Source organism: Neodiprion lecontei, chromosome 5 (assembly GCF_021901455.1).
Source record: "Neodiprion lecontei isolate iyNeoLeco1 chromosome 5, iyNeoLeco1.1, whole genome shotgun sequence".
Lineage (NCBI taxonomy): Eukaryota > Metazoa > Arthropoda > Insecta > Hymenoptera > Diprionidae > Neodiprion > Neodiprion lecontei.
The window spans coordinates 6,664,789-6,690,281 of NC_060264.1; the positions used below are offsets into that span (position 1 = coordinate 6,664,789).

General features: G+C 36.3%; 2 protein-coding genes across 4 annotated transcripts in view; both read right to left on the reverse strand.

Annotated features, from left to right (window-relative positions):
* The window catches only part of LOC107219094, a 134,216-nt gene that overhangs the window by 41,191 nt on the left and 67,532 nt on the right, over positions 1-25,493 (reverse strand). The gene's annotated exons all lie outside the window — the stretch shown is intronic.
* LOC124294445 lies at positions 17,001-24,543 on the reverse strand. Of its 3 annotated transcripts, XM_046739449.1 has the most exons (6): positions 23,938-24,543; positions 22,371-22,442; positions 19,464-19,680; positions 18,462-19,282; positions 17,618-17,774; positions 17,001-17,404 (listed from the first exon to the last, which is right to left on the reverse strand). In XM_046739449.1, the coding sequence occupies exons 3-6, from the start codon at positions 19,663-19,665 to the stop codon at positions 17,274-17,276; spliced, it is 1,311 nt and encodes a 436-aa protein (XP_046595405.1). In that variant the 5' UTR covers positions 19,666-19,680; positions 22,371-22,442; positions 23,938-24,543; the 3' UTR covers positions 17,001-17,273. The 3 variants fall into 3 exon arrangements, with proteins under 3 accessions (XP_046595405.1, XP_046595406.1, XP_046595407.1); XM_046739450.1 differs by lacking the exon at positions 22,371-22,442; XM_046739451.1 differs by lacking the exons at positions 19,464-19,680; positions 22,371-22,442 and having other exon boundaries at positions 23,938-24,542.

Here is a 25,493-nt window from a genome sequence, read left to right on the forward strand (position 1 = left end):
TTTGAAGTACATCGCTGACGATATTTTCTCATTATTAATTCAATCTCGTAACGTGGTTGTTATTTGTTACGAACTTTTAATTTAAGAGAATAAGATTCCCGGACGATATATCGTTGCGTTATCGGTCGTGATCTTTGGATTGAATGTAAATGTCAGAGAAAGAAATGGTTATTCAAGTGCTACAATGTGTTTCTTCGCGAATTCAAAGAAATTGTGAAAAAAAAAAGAACAGTGAAAAATCAAATGACCGCGATCTTTCGCGTAACGTGGAATGCTCGTCATTTTACAGAATCTTTCCTACGATCTGAACAAACTTTTCAGAGAGTGCCACGGTGGAAAATCAAAAACAAAGGGGGATTTTTTTAATTGGAAATTTTTCGAATTATGACTTGTCCCTCTCCCCACATCCGGATTAGTTTCAAATGAATGAATAAAAATCGCCTGCAAAGCACATATCTAATACAGTTTCTGATACAGTTTTATTGACTGCGAGAAAAAAAATAAAAAAAAAAAAATTAAAAAAAACTGTTACGGTGATAAATCAGTGATCATTGATTCTAATATTGAATGAAAATATCAGCATCGTCTGTAGAGAATTCTATGCCAGCTGTGGCCGATTATAACACAACTTATTTGCGAGTTTGATATCAATGGACAATTGGCATAAAACGCTTCATTGACGATGCGGATATTTTTTTTTTTTTTTTTTATCAAATATTGGCATTAATGCCGATCAAATTCTTAGGCTCGTAGATTTTTTTCAAATAATAACTCCCGCCGAAAAAAAAGCACCTCTGGTACAAAAACCTTCCGACAATTACATTGAAAATGTGTTCTCATCCTGACAAAAAAAAAAAGATTGAAATCAGATACTAACGTACATATCCGTTAATTGACAATGAGAGCCTGATCGAAACTTGATCCTCAGCTTCCACATTTCTCTGGAATCACACTGCTGACAAATTGGGATCGAACTGACCCTAAACTTATCCAACAACAAACGATACTTAAATGTGAATAATAAACAAAATAACTTGTACATTGATAAAAATCCTGAACAAAATATTGACCGTTGATATATAAAGACACATTGTGCTTTTGAGAAGATTTAGATTTACTTGTTTTTAAACAATTTGGGAAGCACCTCGGTCGAAAACTACAAAGTTACACTCTATGCATGTGCGTATATATCTATGCATATGACCCATATGTATCCGGGGATACGGGACAAGCTACATAGTAGGATCTGAGAGCCAATAAAAGACACGCGAGACTTGTTCGCGATCTATTTTAGCAGGAATGTGTGGCTATTCTAAGCGAGAAAAAGAGAGAGAGAGATATCGATATGCATACATAATACGGGTCTCTTGTGACTACTTGAGATAAAAATCAGGTTTTGCAGAGATTCAAATTCGAATTCCTCCGAGTCACATTTATTATTCAACAGTTATATTATCCGGTGCTAATTCGAATCGTATACACGTATATACGTACCTCGCGCAACGATGCGATAAATATGTTTAGGTTTTCGGATTTAAGACGCGAAGTTTTCTTCGTCCTTCTCTCTTCTTTCTCTCGCATGCGTAAATATTCGGAGAAAATTTGTCTTATACGGATACAGCCGGCGTTACGGCAGCTAATATCGCAAGCGATTCGCATTGCGAGCCCTCTCGACGCGAGTTTGAATCCGTACGTTGGCGTACGATGATAATACATACGTGTAAATACGTACCCGATATACGTGCGCGTACACGCATACACACAAGGGCGTATATCTCTGCCCGGCGTGAGGGACCGACGCGTTTTTTTAAGATAAACCCACTGCCGTGCCCTTGTGCGGGATGACGTCCGTGTGCACGCGCGTGCATACACGTGTGCAGCGTGTAAACGCGTGGGTACGCGGCACGTAAGTGTGTTCCCTGTATGCGTGCACGTATATTGGGACCACCCCAAGCGGCGACGAAATAGAAGAATAATAAAAAGTGAGGAAAAGAAAGACGGGAGGCGAAGGGGGGAAAAGGAGGAAGAGGAGGTGAAAAAAAACGAGGCATGAAAGAAGTGAGGAGAGAGAGTGAGAGAGAGAGAGAGAGGATAGGGGAATGCGTTACGCATACATACGTGTGTACGTGAAAGGTACACACACGTGCGTTTCGACGCGAAATATTGCACGATTCCTCTATATATGCACAATATTGTACATAATGCAGAGATTCGCGTGAATCGGATTGGGAAAATGCATTGAGAGAAATTTTTATTTACGTTTACCGCTCGGTCCTTGAGTATTTTTCATTTTTTACCACAATCGAAAAACATACTTTTAGGTAGAAAATGAAAATTAGTTTATTATATATTTATATATTAGCTATTCTTTCTCATTACGATCACTCTTGCTAAATTTTCTCGTGTCTGTTGCGAAAATTTAACGCTCGTGCAACGATAAATTGACGTTAAAGCCTCGCTTAGCTAAAAAAGTAGAGTAAACCTCGAAAACTGATTTTGCGTTTCAATTAGCAAAAAAGGATCGATGATAGCGCAAACAGTTTTTTTAACGACACCTGTTTTACTCAATTTTTCTAGTTACTGTAACAAATGAAATTTTTCTCAGTGTGCGTATAGATATATATATCGAAATATACATGTACAACGTTGCAACACGTATAATAAATAAGGTATACTTATACCACACACTTGCATGTTGTACAGATGTCGGTAAAACGCGTGGGCGTGGATTTGTGACGTAATCTGGAATCGCTGGGTGATTCGCCGAGGGTAATTCCCCGGTATTGCGTCATTGTCGTGAAACTTTCTGCCCCGGACGGGTTACGTTCTTTATTTTTATATTATGGTTTTACTTTCTTTATTTCTCTATATTTGTTTATTTATTCATTTTTTCTCACCTTTACGTAACGCTCAATTCCGTCCATAACTGGCATTATAATACGCGTTATGTGAATCATGTATATGGACATGTGTATACATATAATGTAACAACTAACTTAAGACACTGAAGAAAATATAATAATAAAACCTATAATTAATTTCAAATGGAAGTTGTAAAATTGATGAAGGAGTGGAAGGTTTTTCAAGTTTTCGAAACTGCCTTCTGTGACTGACAATGAATTAATAATGGAGGCTTGAAAAATCCCAGTACATACGTATGTACAATTTCATTATTCTAAAATTATCGCCCCGAGATCGGTAAAAAGTAAAAATAAACGCGAAACCTTTCACGAGTTTTGTACGTTTATATATTTTAAGAGTGCTTTTGTGGTGTTTTGGGGAAAATGCTAGGAGGTGATTAAACGAAAATATACATGACTTCGATTGTGGAAAAAAATGAAAATGCTCAAGGACCGAGCGGTAACCGGAACTAAAAATTTCTCTCAGTGTGGAATATACAGAAAACTCGGCTCTCGTTGAACAACGCATTTCGTACACAATCCGAAAGAATATCAGAGCCAGTGTTGAAAGGTTTGTAAATGTATGAAATATATCAGTAAATATAATTTGCATCGATTTTCTCATCTGTAATAATATTGCGGCGTAAAAATGCATCTAGTATTGCTTCGCTTTTTTTGAACAACGAATCCCTCAATGAATGACCCTTGCGATCATCGTCGTAAAATCTGTCCGCAGAATTCTTCTTACAACTGCGTATAGTTGCATAAAAATTAGTTTGATAATATCGCTTTAGTAAAGTTTGAAATTTTTACACTTTCAGAATCTAAAATCAAACGTTCGTCACTTCGAAGTAAAATTTCACAAGACGCAACGATTACTTCTTCATCGCTTTATATCGAATCTTCTAATATCAAGTCTCGTGCTACGTGACGTTTGCTATCGAAATTTTTCATTTCCATACTGCCAGATTGAGAGATTTACCTGGGAAAACGATCGATAAATTTGAATCGAAAACTAAATTCGGTGTTGATTCCACGATAAATATTTGAATAATTAAAACTTGGGTAGCTTGAACACTCGGCAAATATTGGAGCTACAAATTTGTATTTGCTAACTTTAAAGGCGCGTCTATTCATCTTAGGTTCGTGGTTCGTTCCCAATTTTTAAAAAATCCGGTCAAGTACCGCTTACTGATTTAATTTTTTTTCTGGATCTTTAATTCCGTTAGGTAGCAGTTGCCGATACGTCGTTTACAATCACGCAGTGACAGCAAGATTCTGTACCACACTTGTAGTCGTTCATTTGATTAAAAATTATCCGACATTTACTTGGAAACCGTATATGATTTAAATCGTTTTTTTACAAAGTACCATGAGATTTATTTGTGAAAAGTGTTTTTTTTTTTTTTTTGCGTTGAATGTGGTTTATTCTTGCATAACGTGATGGAACGCGTACATTTATTCCACGAAACAAGTTATTTGGCGAAAGGTTTTTGCAACAGATATATTTTTTGCGCGAGTGTCAGATTTTTAACTGTAAGTTTAAGAAAATATTTCACGCGGGGAAAAAACATATCGCAAAGTTACGACTGTGAGAACTTTTGTTTTTGTCTTCCAAATTTTATCCAGCTATACGTATACGCGGATTATACAAGCCTGCATTTAATTGGATCCTGAATACAATTGGCAATCAATTGAGTTGTAAGTATGTAATCCGCTTTATCAGTTTCCACACCGCGAAGGGAATTCCTATAAAATTTGAATTAGCGCACATCCCGATCAAGCCTGACACTTCTGTTTGCGGAAATTACGATAGACGAAGAGAGAAAGAGATAGATGGATAGAGATTTATACAAACGAATCGTAGATAAATATTCCTAATGAAGTCGGTGATGTGTAATACAGTTTACAACGGTTCCATTCCAGTAAAAACTTAATCAATATCACAGTTTATTTCTGTTATTTTCTACGGGAAAATTTATAATTCACCGTATTTCGGATGATTGATTATTTGGCTAAGTATGCACGCGGTAAGAAGAATTTCAATACTAAAATCGAACATGTCGCTGATTTAAAAGGCGGTTGATAGAGAAAAAAGAAATACAGCGTCATTTTTTAAATTATTTTCACCAATATCCCGTACACTGAGAGTAAAAGAAAACGAGGGAAAATAAATTTACTGAAAAATCTAAGCCAGCTGTTGCACATGTCGCGGGTGTGTTATTATAAGCTTCAAAATTTATTTATATATATATATATACATATACATATGATCCAATTTGTTACACTTGTGTTGAATATTTTCATTTTTCCAATTTCCTTGTATTTTGTTTACAGTTTACAAATATATATTATACATACACACATATTTTTTTTAATCGAACCTACGCGCCCCTGATATATTCTAGTAATACACATACGTAACCATGCACAAGTCTTGTATCCGATTCTGGGAGCAAATCGCCTCACATCGATCAAAACGTGGGTTACACTGTTTGTGAGAAATTTCACAAATTCCACAAATATTCAGTTTTTTTTAACGATACCTGTTTTACTCAATTTTTCTAATTACTGTAACAAATGAATTTTTTGTCGGAACACCCTTGAATTTTCTCGGTCAAGGTCGAAGGAAGTGATTGAGGGATGGCGGGGAGGGGGAGAGGCGAGGCGCCTGACTTTCCAGCGTGCATGTTAACATTCGCTATACGTATGCATGTATATACATATATATCGCGTGACTAATGCCAAAAGGGCGTACTACAGCAGTTAGATAGGGATCCATGCCAAAAGGGCGTATAAAAAAATTTTTTTTTGCCATTCGACTTAAAATCACTCGAAACGTAAAGATCTGCAAAAAAAATTTTTCGATGTACTAACGCCAAAAGGGCGTATCTCAAGATATACGCCCTTTTGGCTGTAGGAAATTGCCGGCCTAAAGCCAAAAGGGCGTATAAAAAAAATCAAGATTTTTCAAAATTTTGAATAAAAATTGCATATTATTGAGTAAGGAATAAATTAGAAATTATTATCAAAAAAATAATACGCCCTTTTGGCTTTATAACTTGAGATATACGCCCTTTTGGCTTTGAAAATTTTTTTTTCATTTTTAGGCTTAGAATATATTGACAAAACGATTGGCACAAAAAAAAAAATTATACGCCCTTTTGGTTTTGAAAAGCCAAAAGGGCGTACAATTTTTATACGCCCTTTTGGCATTAGTCACGCGATATATACGTACCTAGGCATGTATAACAAAGTTTAACCACCGCCGGGGTTTTTATATACATTATACATGTATATGTATGTATATATATATATATATATATACAATTATACACATATATAAGGTCGTCGGCCCGCGGAATGAGAAGACAATATATATATATATATGACATAAAGAAAGTACCGACTGATAAATGATCGGGACTATTTAATTTTTATCGGTAGGTGTATATAATATTGTTTATTGTACACTTTTGATTTACCTTCCGTTAATTATTATTGTTATCATCATCATCATCATCATCATCATCATCATTATCATTATTATTATCGTCATCACGGAGCTTGGAATTCATTTGCTGTTCTACGTTTTTACTTTTACTATATATGTATATATTTCTCTATTTATTTATTCATTTACTTACTATATATAACAGTCGTGCAAAAATTATAAGCTGGTACATGAAAAAATAAATAAATAAATAAATAATACGAATAAAACGTTTGGATAGTAATGAATGAATTTTCGATTAATATTCGAAACTAGTGGCTTCGTTTACGATGATGAAAAATGCGTACGAGTGCAAATAAGAATAGCGATTGCAAATGTGTTATAGGATCGAAGAGACGTAAAGGAAACTCGTTAAACGAAAAATTCGTGAGCCAACAGAGACGAGTGGAGAGAAGCGATGGGTTGTAGGTCTCTTATACATACATACATATATATATATATATGTATATGTATATGTATACCCGCATATATAATATACCTGTATAGGATATAAAGCACTCGGGGAGAAAGGAGAACGGCTATTGCTGGTCAAACGAGGGCATAAAATTGAGCCTAAAAATTTCACGCGGTATGTTAAAAATTGAAAAATTAAGCAGTGGCGGTTCCTCGTCGAGTGTTAAGCCATCGTACCGAAAAAAAGAGAGAGAGAGAGAGAGAGAGAGAGAGACTGACATCATCCTAGGTGGTGGATGCATGCCTATTTGTACATTATGTATGGTAGGCGTGAGTTAATGCCGGCGTGTGTTGTCTCGAGGTGCGGAGGTACGTGCTTAGTCGTGTGGCCCGCGGAGAGAGAAATTGAGAGAAGATGAGGGGGGGGGGGGGGGAGAGGGGGGGGGGGAGCCGGCGTTGTTTAGCTCGTCGCATGCATACGTGTGCTTAGAAATAGGTGTCGGGTGTATTCGTTTATATATATATATATATATGTATATATATACCCTGTGCAAGCGCGTGCAGTGAGACAAAGTGAATTATCGCGTTTGCTCTCGTAAAAAAAAAAAAAAAAAAAGAACAAGGTACACAAAAATGTTGGAGAAGGAGGACTGAGTGAAAAAAAAAGCGAAAAATAAAACACAAAAGTTGAGGAAGGGATGAAAAAAAAAATCGACACCGCGCGTCTCACGCCTGTTTTATATAACAAACGAAGTTGAACTTCGTGACTCGACCTAAAACCTATAAATAATAAATATGTATATTTATTACATATGTATGTATGTATGTATGTATGTATGTATATATATTCACTGTGAAAAACGCTCGCGCATAAGGTTGAAGTAATCGTGCAACGTATAACAATGCAATTTTTCTTTCTTTTCTTGTCTTTTCTTTTCTCTTCAATTCCGCAACATTGTACGTACAAGGATATGCAAGATTAGGTAAGTCATATTTCTCAAATTCTGATAATCGGAATTAGTCATTTCGAATTGGTCTAAAATATGTTAATTCTTCGTTCAACTCTGACTTACGCAACTTTGAACGTGCGTAGTGAAAAAAACAAACAAAAATAAAAACAACAACAACAACAAACTATCATATCTCACAATTTGTTTGCATGTATGGGTTCAATCGACCCATGATTTATGACTATCGATGCGGATTTCTGACAATAAAATATTCATATACGTACGAATAAAAGTACAATTACCCGCGAGGTGAAATATTTCTTTTTTACTTTATTCCTACAACGCGTCCGTGGTTTTATATTTTCCCCCTTCTTTGGTTTCCTGATCACTGTCTTTTTTATTCTTTCTTTCTTTTTCTTTTTTTTTTTTTTTGTTATGTTTCACCACTCAATTATCGAAACAAAGGGCGACTAATTGCGCGGACAAAACGAATAAATTATTATAATTATATTTCCCCGGTTCCTCATTCTGTATTCAGTGCGAGGCCAGGACGTCGGGGAGGAAGGGAGGTTGGGTGGGTCCCATTCGGGATTTTTCGTAGCACCTGTTCAACGTTTTCCACCCTAAAGAGCGCCCCTGGCACAGGTAGAGGCAGGCACTCAGTCGCCCACCTCGGTCCCGAGGCCTGACCTAACTCGAAAACCTGTTTCATTCCATCCCGCGACGCGTTTCCACATGCATATGCATGCGCGTGTGTAACGCGTACGTAGGTATCTAGATATATAGATAGATATATATATATATATATATACATATATATAATATATAAGAGCGTTTCGTTCACGGGGCCGAAAACGCGCGGCGGGCGAGATCGGGGACTAGAAATAAGGCCGCTGTTGGGACTATCGCGCGAAAAATACAACTTGTTGGAATTTCGCGAGTCTCGTCGACTGAGGCAAGAACGAAAAAAAAAAAAAAAAACAAACACCAAAGGAAAGGAAAAAGAAAATGGTAAATTTTTTAGAAAATCGATAGTTTTTCACATCAAAGAGGGGGGGAGCGTAAATCAGTCCAATTTCTATATTTCTAATTTCGTTTCTTACACATTGTACCAATTTTTTGAGAGGATCGTACGTTTTACACTCAAACTCGGAGAAAACTTTATCCTTTTTGAGAAGAAAAAGAAAATAAAAATAAAAAACACACAACCAATTCGTAGAAGCATGTTGTTGAAAAATTTCTCTCGGGATCGCAATACTTTGTTGTAAATAGGCAAAATTAATGAAACGATTGTTTTTGAAATTGGACAAAAAAAAATATAATTGTAAACATGAAAACTCTCGATATTAATCTAGTCGATTCAATGAAATAATACGTTTTTCACAGTATCATCAAAATATCGAATATCCTCCGATAGATTCGACCGAATTGCATCATACAGTTCACTAAATTCATTCGGTGGACAGAGATTATCCAAATTTACTAAATCGCGAGAACTACCAATCGATTACCGCTGTCAAATAACAGGCCACATGGTAAGTCTGCATAATTTTTTCGTTCAAGTGGCAAAATACTATTTGCGACGAGTCGAAGATCCTTTCTCGCAAGAGAAGCAAGATGTGCAGTTATTAGGAGAGGCTCGAGGCATCCGTCTAGTATAATCAGCAGAACTAAATCATTCGTGGTCTAATACGATTGAATCGGCTTGTCGAATCGCAACGGCATATTTCTTTGTCGTTGTTTGGACTGACTCTTAATTCATGCAACATAAATTACAATCGAACGGTAATTTTTTCAGTTGCAAAAATTAAACAATCATTTTTCAATCTTTACAAAATTATTTCGCTGCGTAGATCTGATATAGCAATCGCAACAGAATCTATGGGATTGTGGTTTCAAACCTTTTCTCGGACATTGGTGTAACATTCTGTTTCCCACGCACTACAAAATCAACTCAACTCTTTCGTTGTGTGAAAATAATGTGCCTGGTCGGGCTTATATTAACCCAGAAATTTCGTTCACCGGGACCAAATTTTCCTCATTACGGTTAAATTTTTTGTAATACTTCTACCGCGATACACTAACTTTGAATCCAACGTTCCGAATAACGATCAACTTTTTTTTTCATTTTCTACAACCCCGCAACTAGCAGCCTGTTTAATACCAACTTCAGAAACTGAAAATTTCTTTCATCGTGTCCACGATACACATACTACATGATTCAACAGCTTCTCCGAAAAATTAAAGGGCGTGAAAAAAGAGTCGAGTGTGAAAAACGTTATGCGTATATTTCTAATTTTCATCTAAATCTCGATGATCTTAATATTCACTGGCGCATGCTAATCAAGAAATAATTATCCCGTGTATACCCCCGAGACTTACAATTAGTTCCGTCGTATAAATCTTGCATGTAACAAGTTCTGTGAATCGTACCGTTATAAAGAGAAAAAAAAAAAAACAGACTTGTAATAATTGTAAGATCTTAGATAGACAAGCCTTCCGCAATTTGTGAGAAAATTTATGTCATGAAACGTTTTTTGACCCCGTTTACAAATATCTTATATTGCCTGCGTATAGACGACAAAATATGTGTGCATAATATGCGCAAATTCGTCATCATGCTTAAAGCGCAACTCCATACTTCGTCCAATCGATTTATTTTTTTTCCACTCGCTTGGAATAGAAAATAACACAACCTGCAATCACGAAATTCTCTATATAATAAAATTTGTTATCCGCAAATATACCTTGTCTGAAGTTGGAAAAATAAAAATAAAAATATATATATATATGTAGGTATGTAACATGTCGCAAAAGGAAAATCACTGCGCAAGAAAAGGAAAGGGAAAAACTTCGCACTAATTCTATGCAGGGTTACATAACACGTTAAAATTTAAACTTTTGAATTAGTTATTAACGTTATCGTATCGAAACGTTGAAAGAAGAATTACTATTTTACACCATTCGAATAACCGGTAAAGTTGAATTTAAAAAATCTAATTCTAAGTTTGTTCGTGCTTTATTACACTGTCAGCGAAATATCACTAAAGATAATGTCCGATCAGGTTCACTTTTTATTTGTACTATTGCTTAAATTTCCGTTAGTGAATATGACAAAAAAATTTTTTACTTCCAACATTTAAATTGTCATACTAACATGTGATTCGTAATTTTTCCTTTATTTTCACTTGGTGTTCGATTGAAAAAATGATCAAATCAATAAAAAAAATTTTAGTGGAACTGCTGGGATATTTTTTTTCTAACCGTCCAACAGTTTCCTAAATTTCAGATAATCCTAAAATTGCGAAATAACAAGTTTTTTTTCTTCTAAAAATCCATTATTAAAACAACGTTACGAACTTCACCATGATCACAATAATCGGAAAATAAAATTAATCGATCCGATCGCAGCTGACAGGATTAATTATTTTCCGCAATTGAAATTCCATTATTACTACTGAAAATTTCCACACGCAACGACGACGACGATGATGATGACGATGATGATGATGATGATGTCCAACCGAATGATAATGATAAATTAATTCCAAAGTATATACGGTGGGCGCGCAGGGGTTTTCATTGAACGAGGTGAAAAATGCATACGTGCAAATGATTGTCGCGTCTATAGGACGGTTCAAGAGAGAGACAGAGAGAGAGAGAGAGAGAGAGAGAGAGAAAAAGATGATGGGGGGGAGGGGGGTAAAGAAAATCATCCTGTAATAATATACGAAGAGTATCGTTATACATATGTTATACGTATACATGTATATGACGTTTTAAACAGAGTTAGAATATGTGAAAGATCGCGGGGGCGCGGCGGCATCTTTTCTCAATGGATTTTACATGTTTTCAACGCAAACGCGGCGTGTCAGCGACTCGCACAAAGAGAGAGAGAGAGAGAGACAGAGAAAGAGAGAGAGAGACGGCGCGGATGCGTAGTTTTGCCTTGCAGCCAACCGACGTCCCAGGTTTATACCCATTACGTTCGCATAGGAGGAGCCTAGACGCCCGCTATTTGATAAGGCACTTGCTACACGTACGCTTTTTAACGCCGCATACATACACACGCGTGCGCAATATTTCCGTACACCTATGTCACGCTGTACGTATACGTAGATATGAGTTGAGAAGCGGCCAGAAGAAGCTCCGCGCACGGTATGAGCGCGCGTAACGTTTCGGGGGGAGAAGTTGATACGTGTACGAATTATACATGTAATACGTACGATTCACAGGCGTTCGCTTGTCTAGTTACCATATAAATAAATAAACATGTTTCGCGATGGATAAGAGGTATAATTATAAAAAAAAATCATTGTTCGTGGTACGCAACGTAAAATTGAACGTATAAGGTAATCCTGTTGGATTCGTTGAAATTACACACCTTGTATTGAATGAATTCGGATCGATCGCTCGATTTTCATAGGATAACTTTGGCAAAATTTTATAATCATACGAATCCACGGAAGCGTACGGGCCTAAATCATGTACCATAGCCGAAGATCATTCCGTGTCGTATGAGAAGAGCGAATTTCGAAGCAATAAGAGAAAGCTGTGTCGAAGCCGCGTGTAATTAAATATCGGGCTTGCAAGAAGAATTGTTGCAATTCAAAAGGTTAGAACGATCATCGGCTTTGAGAAGAAATCGTCGTCTTTGCTTTTCTTGTGTTTTTTTCATTCCAAAAAACATAGGAAATAATCTGATTGTTTGATCAAAGATAAGTAATGAAACATCACGTTTAAAAATCGTTGATTCGTTCTTTTTTTCAAATATTCAACTTCAATCACTGAAATAAATACGTTTTTTCATCGCGCAGTATCTCCATATTTTTTTTTTCTCAAATACCTGTCACGTGTCTTCAGAGTTATTACTCGGTCAATTTTCAGCTAAAAAATATTGAATATTCAGTGAGTTGGATGTTTTTTTTTTTTTTGTTTTAGTAGAATGATCCATTTTCCGATATTTTTCCGTTCTGTGAATTTTTTTTTCACGTTCGAAATTTCATTCTTCTGAAAATACGTGATTTGCCTTGAAATATCGCAGTTGAGGAGTATTCCGAAATTTTTTCCCGACCGGCTGACACCAGTTTTATGGGTCAAAAAAGGTGTGCGACGCAAGGGTTAAAATTTTTGAAATTCTTTGTCATCGAGAGAATTCGGAGATCCGAATGAAGAACCTATTGCATAAACGTAGTTGGATGAAACATAGTAATCACAAGTCGCATGGAAAACGGAAATATCCTCAATTCTTATCGAGTAAAAATCATAGACTTCGTAACTCGAGAATCAATTGTCTAAAATAAAACAAAGTAAAATATTCATACTTCTTCGAAATCTATACCAGCATCCTTGAAAGTAATATTAAATTTTCAATGTATCAAGAATTTTGTCAATACCATCTAGATATTTCGTTACGTTAACATTACTAGCTTCAGCCACGTCCGAGCGTGCATACCTATACCTATTATTATATAATTAACGAGATAATCTCAGTGGTAAAGAAAATTCAGCCTTTTCAACAATACACAATACAATCCGAGAGATTATTCAAAGTCGAGCTAGTTTATGTAAGAGTCTGGAGGGATGAGTTCGTTATACGGAGCATACCAAAAGCGTGAGTAGGCTCGTTGTTGTCAGCGGCATTCCCTATACATCGCACAGATTATACAACTATAGAATACCGAACGATCAACTGGGTGTATAAATCCCGGATAGTCCTGCAGGACGTGTTTAGGTGTCGAGGAGTGATACAATAATTTTTGTAGCTGAATTGATCGAAATTATAATTTTTTTTTTTTAATTCAGATCTAGAATTTAACTCAATTCATTTCAATCCACGAATTTCGTAATTTCTTTTTTCCCAACCATTCGCAATAATTCATTCCAATCCAAGTGAGTTTGAATTCAAAAAATTTCCATTCATTGACTTGCGCTTTCTGTTAATTTAAATTAATTTTTCTCGATTCAACGAAATTTGTTTTATTTAAATTTTTTCAACTTTTTCATCCCTCTATAAACAGATAACTACACGTGACGAATCAAAACTAAATCAAATCAATTTGACTTAATTTTTCAATTATTGAGTTTACTTCTAATTCAATTCTCATTATTTAAGTTAATTCGTGTATATTCAATTAATTATCGATAATTAAGTTGACTCTGATTAATTCAGGTCAATTATAATTAATTCACAAAACTTATCGTCACGTGAGTTCAGCGAGTAAATTATTACCGTGTCTTTGCGTGCTTGCGTGCGTGCGTGAGTGCGTGTGTATATGTATATATATATATATAGATCAGAAGGAAGGAAGCGATTCGACGATGTTAAAAAATAAGAAAAATAAGAAGAAAGGGAAGAAGAAGGAGACCTCGCGGGCCTTTTTGCCTCACATATATATATATATATACGTATATATACGTGCCTCGCACATTCTTGCCTACAAACAGCTCCAGACGTTGGAAGTGTAAGAGGTACATACCTACCTATAAGGTGCTTTGGTTTACCGAGTTTCAGCATGAGAGGGAGTGGTTGCTTGGCATACGTTATACCTGCAGGTATGTATACATATGTTATATATATATAACCTACGCACAATGCGTAGAGATATATTTCAACGAGCTCGTTCGCGTTACCCGCGGATGCAAAAGCCTCCTCCTCGTTGCATTTGCACAGGGACCATTGTGCTGCTGGGCTGCAACGTCAGCGGCGTAAATTCTTCTACTTCTCTGCCTGCGTGCGGTTTTTGTGTGTGTGCGCGTGTGCGGAGCACAAGTCAGCAGCTAGTCGTCGTCTCGGTGTCGTTTTAATGAACAAGTAAAGCTTGAGGAAAAGCTGTCGCGATCGCAGTTAAAATACAATTATAGTTCGTCTTTTGTACGATTTGGATGATGATGATAGGACAATGAAACTAGGTACGATAAAAAAAAAGATATCCGACGATGATTTCTGATCGCTAACGGTTTGTTGCGTGCCTCAAGTTTCACCGAAAACTCAAATTTTCACCACGATACTCACGCCAGTTTCGATAATTGTAACCTTTTCACGGATCATTCGCGTTGTGAACCTTTTGGTCTGATAACCGATTTTTCCGTTGTACGGAGAACAGTATTAGCGATCGTTTGTGTCTCGTTAGTCAAGCTTGATCAATCGCAAGTTAAGGTAGTTTGCGATCCGTTAAATAGCAGCTGCAACGACATGTTATGACCAAAGTTTCGTTTGAAACATCGAATTTGAACGATAGTCGATATTTAGTGACTACATTTGATCTTACCGAGATTTGTAGAAACCTAATTTCAAGGAAACCGAATCCAGAAATTCCACATTGACCCTCTAGCTTCTAAAAATTTAAGAAGAAATCTTACGTTGGAGTTTAACTCCAATTCCTAAAAATAAAAGTACCAAATCCTACTTTGACGCTCTTACAATTGGTAGACGATTGAACCTATTTTGACGCTGTTCGATCTACAGCTCCACCATTGGACCTGTAACTCATCATATATAGATGTGTTCACAATGAACGATCCAAGGGCTGTTTCGACATAATTTCGATGAGTTTCAATAACGTTTGAAAATCAAGTATCGCATTTCAGCTGTATTTATTCAACGTTATTACGAATACAGAAACCATTTTAACGAGAGGAGCTCCAGGTTAATATAAATACAAAATTCCAACATTCATTCGACGCATTGAACTGTACCACCTCTGGAGGATTAAACGAGGTTCGAAACAGACCCTACTTTGAGCCTAAGCTTGGCAAAGCAGGATATTTCGGACATTTTTAGCGTCAAAGTAAGAAGCTACTTTACCATCTTCAAACCTTACGTAGGTTTCAAAGTAGGCGTTAAATTTCTACTCGCGTAGTCCCATTGCAATACTCTCTGATATGGTTATGATACAATTGACAGTGACTCGAGTTTTCGACGTAACACGATAGGCTGGAACTTGAGGTAAAAATATGAATTCTCGACCTCTCAACGTCTTCGATCTTCCCAAATCATCTGGTTTTTCAAAAAACCACCACCTCGCCAAGCTGCGTCCCGAATTATCACCGCGACTCGGCCACGGAACGAGCTTTAAAGTCTCTCGCATATAATGACATAAAGCTAGGCTCGCAGTGTACCGACGTATCGGAGCTAGGCGGCTTTCAAGTTCGCGGGTCGATATAGCCGGGACAACACCAAACGAACCCCGTGGCTAACGAGGGTTCTGTGCACGGGAATGAACGAACCATTTCTGGGGGTTGTAGCGAACTGCCTGTCATTCACACCCGTCCAATCTACTCTGTGTGCCGATCTATGTGCTCAAGTTATAGCCGTGTCAAGAGTCTTACGGCGGAAATTACCAGGTAGGACAAAAATGAGGTACGTTATAATTAAAGACGAAGACGAACGGAGGAGTCGTCTAACACAAACTTTCGAAAGATTCAGGATAAATCGGAGTAAGCCGTGACGCCTGCAGTCCGATCACTTTGACAATGATTTTAAAGTCGTAGGTCGTTTCATCTAAGATACAAGTTTTTTCTGTTGTTCTTTTTTTTTTCTAACGTCCCGTTGGAAATATTGGTTAAAAAAAAAAAAAAAAGTACTGTCGTAAATCCTAGAGGAGGTAGGAAAATATTTAGAGGTTGGTACCGATTATTACCCAATAAACAATGCCAGTATATAAAGCGTATGAAATTCGTCAAAAAAGAACGTTTTATTCTGTAGAATAAACGTGCAGCACCTACGTATTTTATTGCGAAGAATGTCCGCCGTGATTTCGGTTTATTAAACGTTTTTGGTGGACGTCTTACGATAGTTGTTCATATGCAAATTTTATACGTTTGAAACCAAACATTTATAAATCGTATCTCAATTTGTTGATAAAACGTATCGAAAATCCGTTATTTTAATATTTATGGTAATCGTCTAATATTTGGATATTGATGACTACTAAGAGACGTTTCGCAAGTACGTTTTAAAACTCAAATTATGAAGGAAATTTTTTCTATTAAAATGTGTTGACAATGTCCGTTTAACTAACGTGACAAAATGTTTTCTGTTAATGACGCTTTAATCTTTCATTATTTATGTCTAAACGAATATTATACAGTGTTAAAAAACGTTTTTAATTGGACCTCTAGACTTGAATACATAACGTATCTTGGATGTGTAATTGAAAGCGTATATAGTACACTGCTATAGAGGAAGATCATTTCACGTTAGCTAGAAACAAGTCTGGGTTGAGTTAGAAAGCGTACGAATTTAGTTTATATATGTGAATCGATTTTATTATATCTTTGTTAGAACGTTACACAAATATCTTATATCTATAAATACTCATTTATCAAAAAAAAAGGTACATCTTGTAGCTCATAGACACAGCTCAACCTACACTATACTTTCGTCTTCACGGTAGTTACAACTAACAGAAAACGCTAAGAATATTACACTTATATCAGAAATATTTATATGCCTGTATGATTTGTACTTTTATATGACTGTTTTTAAAATTAGTTGACGTTTACCACAGTTTCTTAGCCCTTCTTTCGTACATAGGTATGCCGTGATCGAGCTAGTTTTAACCAGTCTTTCACGGCACACGAAACACTGGTTTCGGTTGCATCACCAATTTCCTTCTTGCCAAGAAAGGTTTGTTTCACAGCCTCTGAGAAAAAATACATCAAAAGGAAGGTACAATATCACGATATTGATAACTGATAAGGAATAATTTCAATGTAAATTGTGATGAATCTCGAATATATTGGGAAAAAAGTTAACAGTTTGCATAATTTGAATAATAATGTGTGAATAATATTGTTTTCACACGATAAATCCAAGTAATAACTGTTTCTCGAAAATTTCATGAATTATTCATTACCGTAAACAGTTTCCATTGTCAATGTCTTTTGAAATGAGACTTTGTCCCTCCCTGCCCAATTGAATTGCATCGCTAATTCGTTTGTGAGTAGTGACCTCATTATAGCCAACACACATTGGCGACCGCTTGTCCCTCCAATAGAAGCCAGTTTCCCGGTCTGCAACAAAATACTAAAATGAATGAATGTCGAATTGAATTCAAAATATTCTTACTGTTATCAACATCGATAACAATTTTGACTAGTTGGAGATTGTCGATTCCTAATATTTTTTCAGCATTTTTTAACGTTAACCCTCTCGATCAGACCGAGACCGATTTCATGTTGAATGAAAATCTCTCACCATATTGATATTTCGATGGGTGAAAGCAGTTTACCTCAGGGTTTAGGAGTATCTATAAGGCCATCTGACCTTGCTTAATGGAACTATGCAGTTAGAACCCTGACCTTGCGACCGATACAGTTTTATGAAGCCTCAAAGTGCGTGTTGCGTAGAAGCAACATACGGTCCGAGAGGGTTAAAACGTTACGAACCGCAATTCTGTATGCCTGTAGTAATTTTCATTATTCCTTTGCAGTCAACACATACCGAGCGTATTCTTCAATGAGAGACAACCCCCTCCCTAGTGCTAAGCCAACTCAGGCACATGACGCGTACGTGAAGTTCGGTCGAGTGGAGACTAACATGGCCACTGGCATTCTATCCCCTCCCGGCCGAGCCTCATGTGCCTGTGTTGGTTTGCGCTAGGGAGGGGGTTGGCCCTCATTGAAGAATACGCTCGGTATTAGTACCTATCCGTATGTCATGACATACATATTTTGAATATGATTGCAAGGTCTACTCACTAAATAAGTTCGATGCTCTTCGGATTTCAGGATATTTTCGAGGTTGGAGAAGTCTTCCATGGAGTTAAGAGGAAGTTTTGGGAATTCGGCTGGTTTCTTTGTTACGTCGATGCTGACTTCCTTCTGTTTTGAGAAGATTTTACGTAGTAGCAGATGGTTTTGTTCAGTGTAGGATTTAATGTGTTCTAAATACTGCAGAGTTTTTTCTTCAAAGGTATTCTGTTCGCGTGATGTGGTCGGGGTTGAAGGTTCAAGTTGTGAAAAGGATCTTGATAAGTCATATTGCGTGGTAGACCTGATGATCCTACTAGAAATGTTTCTATTTGATGTTTCATATCCAGACAACTGATTCGGTGACTCATGGGAATTATCATTATACTGGTGCTGTACGATCTTGTGGGCCAAGTTTTTCTTTGGTGTCTGATTTTTGGTAGATCCTTTGGCTGAGTTAATGTAGCGAGTATTCTTATTACGGTTAGAAGTCGATTCATCGACTTCGGACGGTGGCAAATTCTCGTCAGCTGAAGAGGTGTAACCTAAACTACTTGAACTTTCACGAGAACGCTTCGTTTTTTTTTTTTTGTTACTAACGTGTCGATTTTTAGCCTTCTTCTTGTCGGTTTTGTGTTTACGTTTTTTCTTTTGCGGCTCAGGTTCGACATCATCACTGTTCGTAGCTTCATTCTCGTCCACGTCATTGGTAATATCTTGCTGAGGTATTACAGTGGATTTTTTAGCGATGTTGCGAATTATTCCGGATTCATCGGACGTGCCCAGCTCCAGTAGGCGCGCCATCGTTGCTTCGGTGTCGTGGTAGTCATCTGTTAGTTAATCAAGGAATATCAATCAATACCGAATGCTCATTGATTAGCAAAATTAATCACAAATGTACAATATGATCAAAATATATCGTCGTAACTCTTATCCAAGTGAAAATTAATATGATTGAAACATTCAATCCGTATACAATTGTAAAAAAAAGTTCTACGTTCCAATAATCACCTCCGGTATGCAGTACTTTGTGAATGGCAAACTTTGGCCATGTTTTTTCATAGGCAGCCTTTGATTTTACAAGTTTTGTAAAATGATCTTCAGTTTTTGTCCGTGGCCAGTAACATTGGGTGTTGTTTTCGACCAGCCAAAGAACTGGTACCAATGCGCATTCTCTATCTTCGCCAACCAAGAATTCAATCACCGCATACATAGTTCTGCAGCACGACTGAGTAAAAACATCGTTAAATGTATCATATTCTCTAGTCTGGTGTATAAATTTATATTTGATCAAAATTCAAGCACTTTTATTCCACTCTGAGCAAAAAGTGCCAGTTTAAAAGTTTTTAATTAGGACATCAACATAGGAATATGCAAGGTAGTATATAAGTTAAAAGATGAATCGATCATGAAACATTATGAAGATTTTGGGAACGCATGTCTAACCAATACTTGAACGTCAATGTGACGTACAAAACTATAATAAATCAGCTCAAAAGTGATGTTATGAACATATGGTAGAGTTGGGTATATTGGACTACTAGGTAAATTAGACTCGGCATATACGGTATATGGTAATAGGTATACGATAATGTTATTTTTTGCTAAACATCTCAATTGAAGCAAACTTTTAATATAAAAGAGATAATGAACCTACGATTCTCGGGAATGTGTGCGAGGTAGACATAGACATACTATACATGTCTTGAACGAATCCCTCTTCCTCGTACACATTGCCGAGAATCGTAGGTTCATCATCTGTTTTTTGTCGAGAGCTCGTTTCGTTGAGATGTTTAACAAAAAATAAAAATTTTATTTCATTTCGTGTAGTATCGGAGTTACTGCGAAACCATCTTTAAATGGAAGACAGACGAATTTATGTAATATATCATCGACGCGATAAGATTTCGCTACGTTGAAACTTCTTACGAAAAAAATCCCTAGTTTGGAAGATTTAATAGGTTTCTGATAAAGGTCTCGCTTGTACTTGAACGGAGTACCTATAATTCTATATTCTCCGGCAATGAAAAGGATTGATTTGATCACTAATATTTCTGTCCCACAAGCTACTACATTATCCGGCCTTTTTATTGATATTTTGAATTTTTTCGTTTCCAGAGCCTGACATTCACGAGAATTTCCAATAAATTTGGGTTTAGGAATAAATTTTTCCTGACAATTAGTTTTACGAATAGAACTTAGTTCTTCAAGTCGATTACTCAGCTGCTGCAGCGGCAAGCGTTTCGATCGAATAAGTCGTTTCAAATGGCCCAAATGATTTTCATACACAAAGCAACTGTATTCTTCTAATGGGCCAAATCGTTCTACGTCGTCTATGACATGCAGCAGCGAATGTACATTATATACGACAAAGTTTTGTCCGTATATCTTAGCACCTTGAGTAACGAATTTTTCGATCATATCTTGCGCGATGTTTCGAAAACGCGAGAACAAGGCTGTATTCGATAGAATATACACGGCGGCAGACAATAATAAAAAATGTTTGTACTTTTTTCGATCTAGCACATCCCGCATTACAACAGGGCCGGAATATAACAAGAAAAATCTAAATTCTGTCGCTTTCCATCGATGCAAATCCAAAAATCCACGGGGCTTTCGAGGAAACTCTGCCGGAACATATCGCGCCAATAGTTTCATTATACGTTCAATTTCTAACAAAATATCCTTAGACAATTTGCAATCACGTGAACCCTCGACCCAGTATTTAAGGAGCAACCTCTTCAAAATTCCCAGGTAGATTAAATGCATGGGATCTAAAGGAAATTGGGAGACTAGTCCCACGTAAAGATCTAAAAGAGGCGAACGTCCTTTAACGTGACGATCGTTTTCACTAGGTGCAACAAAATCACTATCTTTTCGCTTCTGGAATTCGGTGTCACATGGATAACACAGTTTACGGTTGAGATGAACTGCGCGAATCTTACACCTCTCGCAAGCATCCTTACCCGAATGTCCTAAACACATTTTCAACATAGATCTCGCGGGCGCGTCACACGCGAATAAACCAACTCTGACAAAGTATTTGGTGCCATTAAACTCAAAACCATTGGTGCTTAAACGTGACGTTTCTTTAATTAAATCTCGTAAATATGAAGATAGTGGCATCGGTTTACCCGTACCATAATAAACACCAATTACAAATGGGCTATCATCGATCATTGAAATACTGCGTCCCAAAATTGGCCAAAATGATGTTCCGCTACTTTTATAAACGGGAATCCCATCAATATTAAAATCAACTCGCAACGTATGTTCAGGTGACAGTCCTTTTTTGAGACCTGACTCGAGTTTTTGTCTCAAGCATTTCTCCAAACCGAAATAACACATTTCTCCGTTGTCTAAATTTAACGTTTCAATACGTCGTGACGTGTGAAGTAGAGTCCTAGCACTTAAGGGTAAGATAGGATGTGCTGGTTTCAATAATGCTAGCAATTGATCGATCGCGTTATGTGTGATGTTATTTGAAGATGCCCAGTCGCGCAAATTTTCAACAAAGTTCGTTTCATCATCTAAATGCACTTCATCGCTGACGGAACTTGAATTATCTTCAGAACTGTACAACGTAGCTTTGATGCTATCTATGTCACTTTCGATGTCTTTGAAATCTTTATTATCGCGGTTCGAATTAGAGTTTTCTTCATTCTGTTCATTACTTTGATGGATATGATCAACATCATAATCGCTATCTATAGAGTGCACATATTCTCCGATACAAGACACATGTTCATGACTAGCATCTTTTAATTGTGATTTCGTAAGGTGCTCGAGTGCACAATTATTGCCTGCAATACTCAGTAATACTTTACGAGTATTTATAGCTGTTTTGCGACGCAAATGTCGTTTACTCAGAACTTTTAAATCATGAGGCATGTTATAAAACTAAATAATAATACACACCAGACAAGAAATGATGTACGCTTTAACGTGCTTGCCTTATTTGTCGTAAATATCCGCACACCACTCTGAAAACTAAAAGTTAAATGAACCTAATGAACGTAGTACGTGAGTCAATACAGAAGATTCATAGCAATAAAGCTTTTACACGAGTTAGCGCAACAATTTATATAAAATTTTATTGAAAATTAAGTAATTTGATCAAAAATGCTGTTTCGTGTATATTTTCTTGGATTTGGGCTAAATAAATATTAAAAAGGCATTTGTAGCCGAACAATTTTGTAAACACGAATAAAAAACGTGGTCAGCTACCCATCGAACGTATATAATACGCAGGTAATGAGTAGTTTCATTCTATTGGATTTGACTCTGACATTTACCGATAAACGCATAGTATACTCATGATTTACGTTCAGTAGTAGGAATCGTGATATATTTCAGGACTAGATAGTACTGTTACTAATATTATTATTCTATAGTACTTATAGTTCTATGTATCGCTATTTATTGTTACTACAAATTAAACAAGATCGTAGTTTAACGTTGAACCAATTCTGGGCCGATGTCCTGCTTATATTCTAATACTTTTCGAATAGTATATCATGACGCCTACTACTGAACGTAAATCATGAGTATACTATACGTTTATCGGTAAAGATCAAAGTCAAATCCAATGGAATAAAATTACTTGTTACGAATTTCCTGCGTATTATATACGTTTGATGGGTAGATGACCACTATTTTTACCAGTGTTTACAAAATTATTCAGGTGCAAATCCCTTTTTAATATTTATTCAGCCCAAATCCAAGAAAATATACACAAAACAGAATTTTGGATCAAAATACATAATTTTTAATAAACCTCTATATAAGTTGTTGCACTAACTGGTGAAAAAGCTTTATTGCTACGGATCTTCTCTATTGTCTCTATTGTCTAACATGACCGTCTTCTTCTGATGGATAATAATTGTTATTTTCAATTGAAGGGAAAAGAAAATAAAAAATATTGTCAAAATAATATTTCTGTGATTTCGATGGCACAGAAATATTTACGTGGCTGTATTACTATACTTTGTTACTTTGGAAGATGCTACGAGTTCATATGTATGTTATAGATATGTTGAAACGGTATCTAAAAAAATAATAAACACGAAACCGATTTCAAACAATACAGAGCAAAAGTTACTAATAACCGCATGATCACATGGGATGATTATTAACATGAAGTTTTCCTCAAATTCGACAAGAACTAATATAATTAACCTATAATATACGTATCATAGTAAACTTAACACATATAAATAACGTTTAAAAACAGTTCAAAAATATTCATGAACGTTATATAATAAACAATAAACTATTCCATATTTTTATGGTACATCGTTTGGTTTAGAGAAAAAGACGCAGAACATTACACATAGTTTCTTTTGAAGAAAGAAAAGAAAGGAAAGAAAAAAATACAGAAGAGACAGAATTTGAGTTGCAAAACACATTATTTTTTCAACCAAGAATGCTCGATGTATTAAGACAAAATACCACCATATTTGGAAAAATATGTAGTTGTACTTACCAGCGTTATTTAATGACGAATTTGCTTCTTCCGTCTAGGCCGCAGATTAACAATAGCTTCTCACCTTTTTTGCTACACGATCACCGATCGATCCGAGCACCTCCGCATTCGGTTGACGAATAACGCCATAACCAGCGCCTGAGGCCAGTTGCAAGGGTGGGGATGAATATAGGCTCCCAGACAAAGACAAAGATAGAGGAGACGCAAGAGCGACAGAGAGATCGTGCCCAAAAGGGAATCAACTTTGCCATATATGCCCGTGTTATTCCGAGCTGTCCTTGTCTTACCACTCGCTATACTTACACTTACTGTATGAATGCGCGGTCCATGGGATAAGTTCTGTCTCTACATATAATTATTGCGCTCTTACTCTAGCTTGCAGCGTTACCGACGCTGACGCACCAGAGCAGGAGAATAATATATCAGTAGTGACACAATGTATAACGCACAGAACTCCGATAAAATAGCGCGAAAAATAAACGTACAAACGACGTTAAAAATGCGACAGGATATGATGAACGCTTGTTTTAGCAAGTACTCATACAAGATATTGAAGTCTTGACGTAATTCGTGCCAAATAATGAGATTTAATATATTATAATATGATAACCAATATTGTGAAATAATTATAAAAATGTACAATAAATTATTATTCTTGGTACGAAATTATTCACGTTTCGGACACTTCTTTATTCTCTTCCTTTTATTGGTTATATCTATGTTCCATGCACCGGTAAATGAATACAAGATCAGTGTTCAGCTTTAGTTACCACATAATATTGGCATCAAAATAACGGGTAATTAAAGTCCATTTTTCGGAAACTAATTATAAGATAATCAACTGATTTGGCCACCGCTTGGCATCAGGCGGTTCCGCATACATGAATACTAAAAGTGCGTTCATAATCTGAATATTGTACTCAACGTTGAATTTTCCTCAATCGTGTTGAAGTAAAACAAGTATGAACCCATTTGATCAAATATACATATTATACAATTCAATGTATCTTGAAAATAGTCCGATATTGAATAAATTTCATAAACGGTTATTGAACGTAGATCACAAGTAGCAGTAAAACGTGAACAATAATCGTTGAAAAAATACGTTCATCAAACGATGAATATATTTCTGTGCAATAGTGGAAAACCGCAATAATTAAGCGCTTAATTGGGGTTGCTGGTAGTTGTATGATGAATGTACAATATATATATATATATATATATATATATATATATATATTAGGGTGTGTCGAAAATGAACTTTTTTTTTTCTTCGCTCCTACCACTCAAAACTTTAGGTTTTGACATTAAAGAGGTCCTCGTTCAAGGAGGGCGCTGTAGCTTGAAGTTTAGAAGTCGCTCAACGAGGATTTAGGTTTCCCATCTAATTAACACGTAAAAAATATTGTTTTTCGTTCAAAATGATGTCAGGCATCCAAAAAATTGGCGATTTCTGTGCTTCTTGGCTTATTTGAAAGCATGACTCATCCCCTAAACGATGATAGGTCGTTTTTCGACTTACCTTGTACCAATTTTTTTTACGCCACTTTTCGACC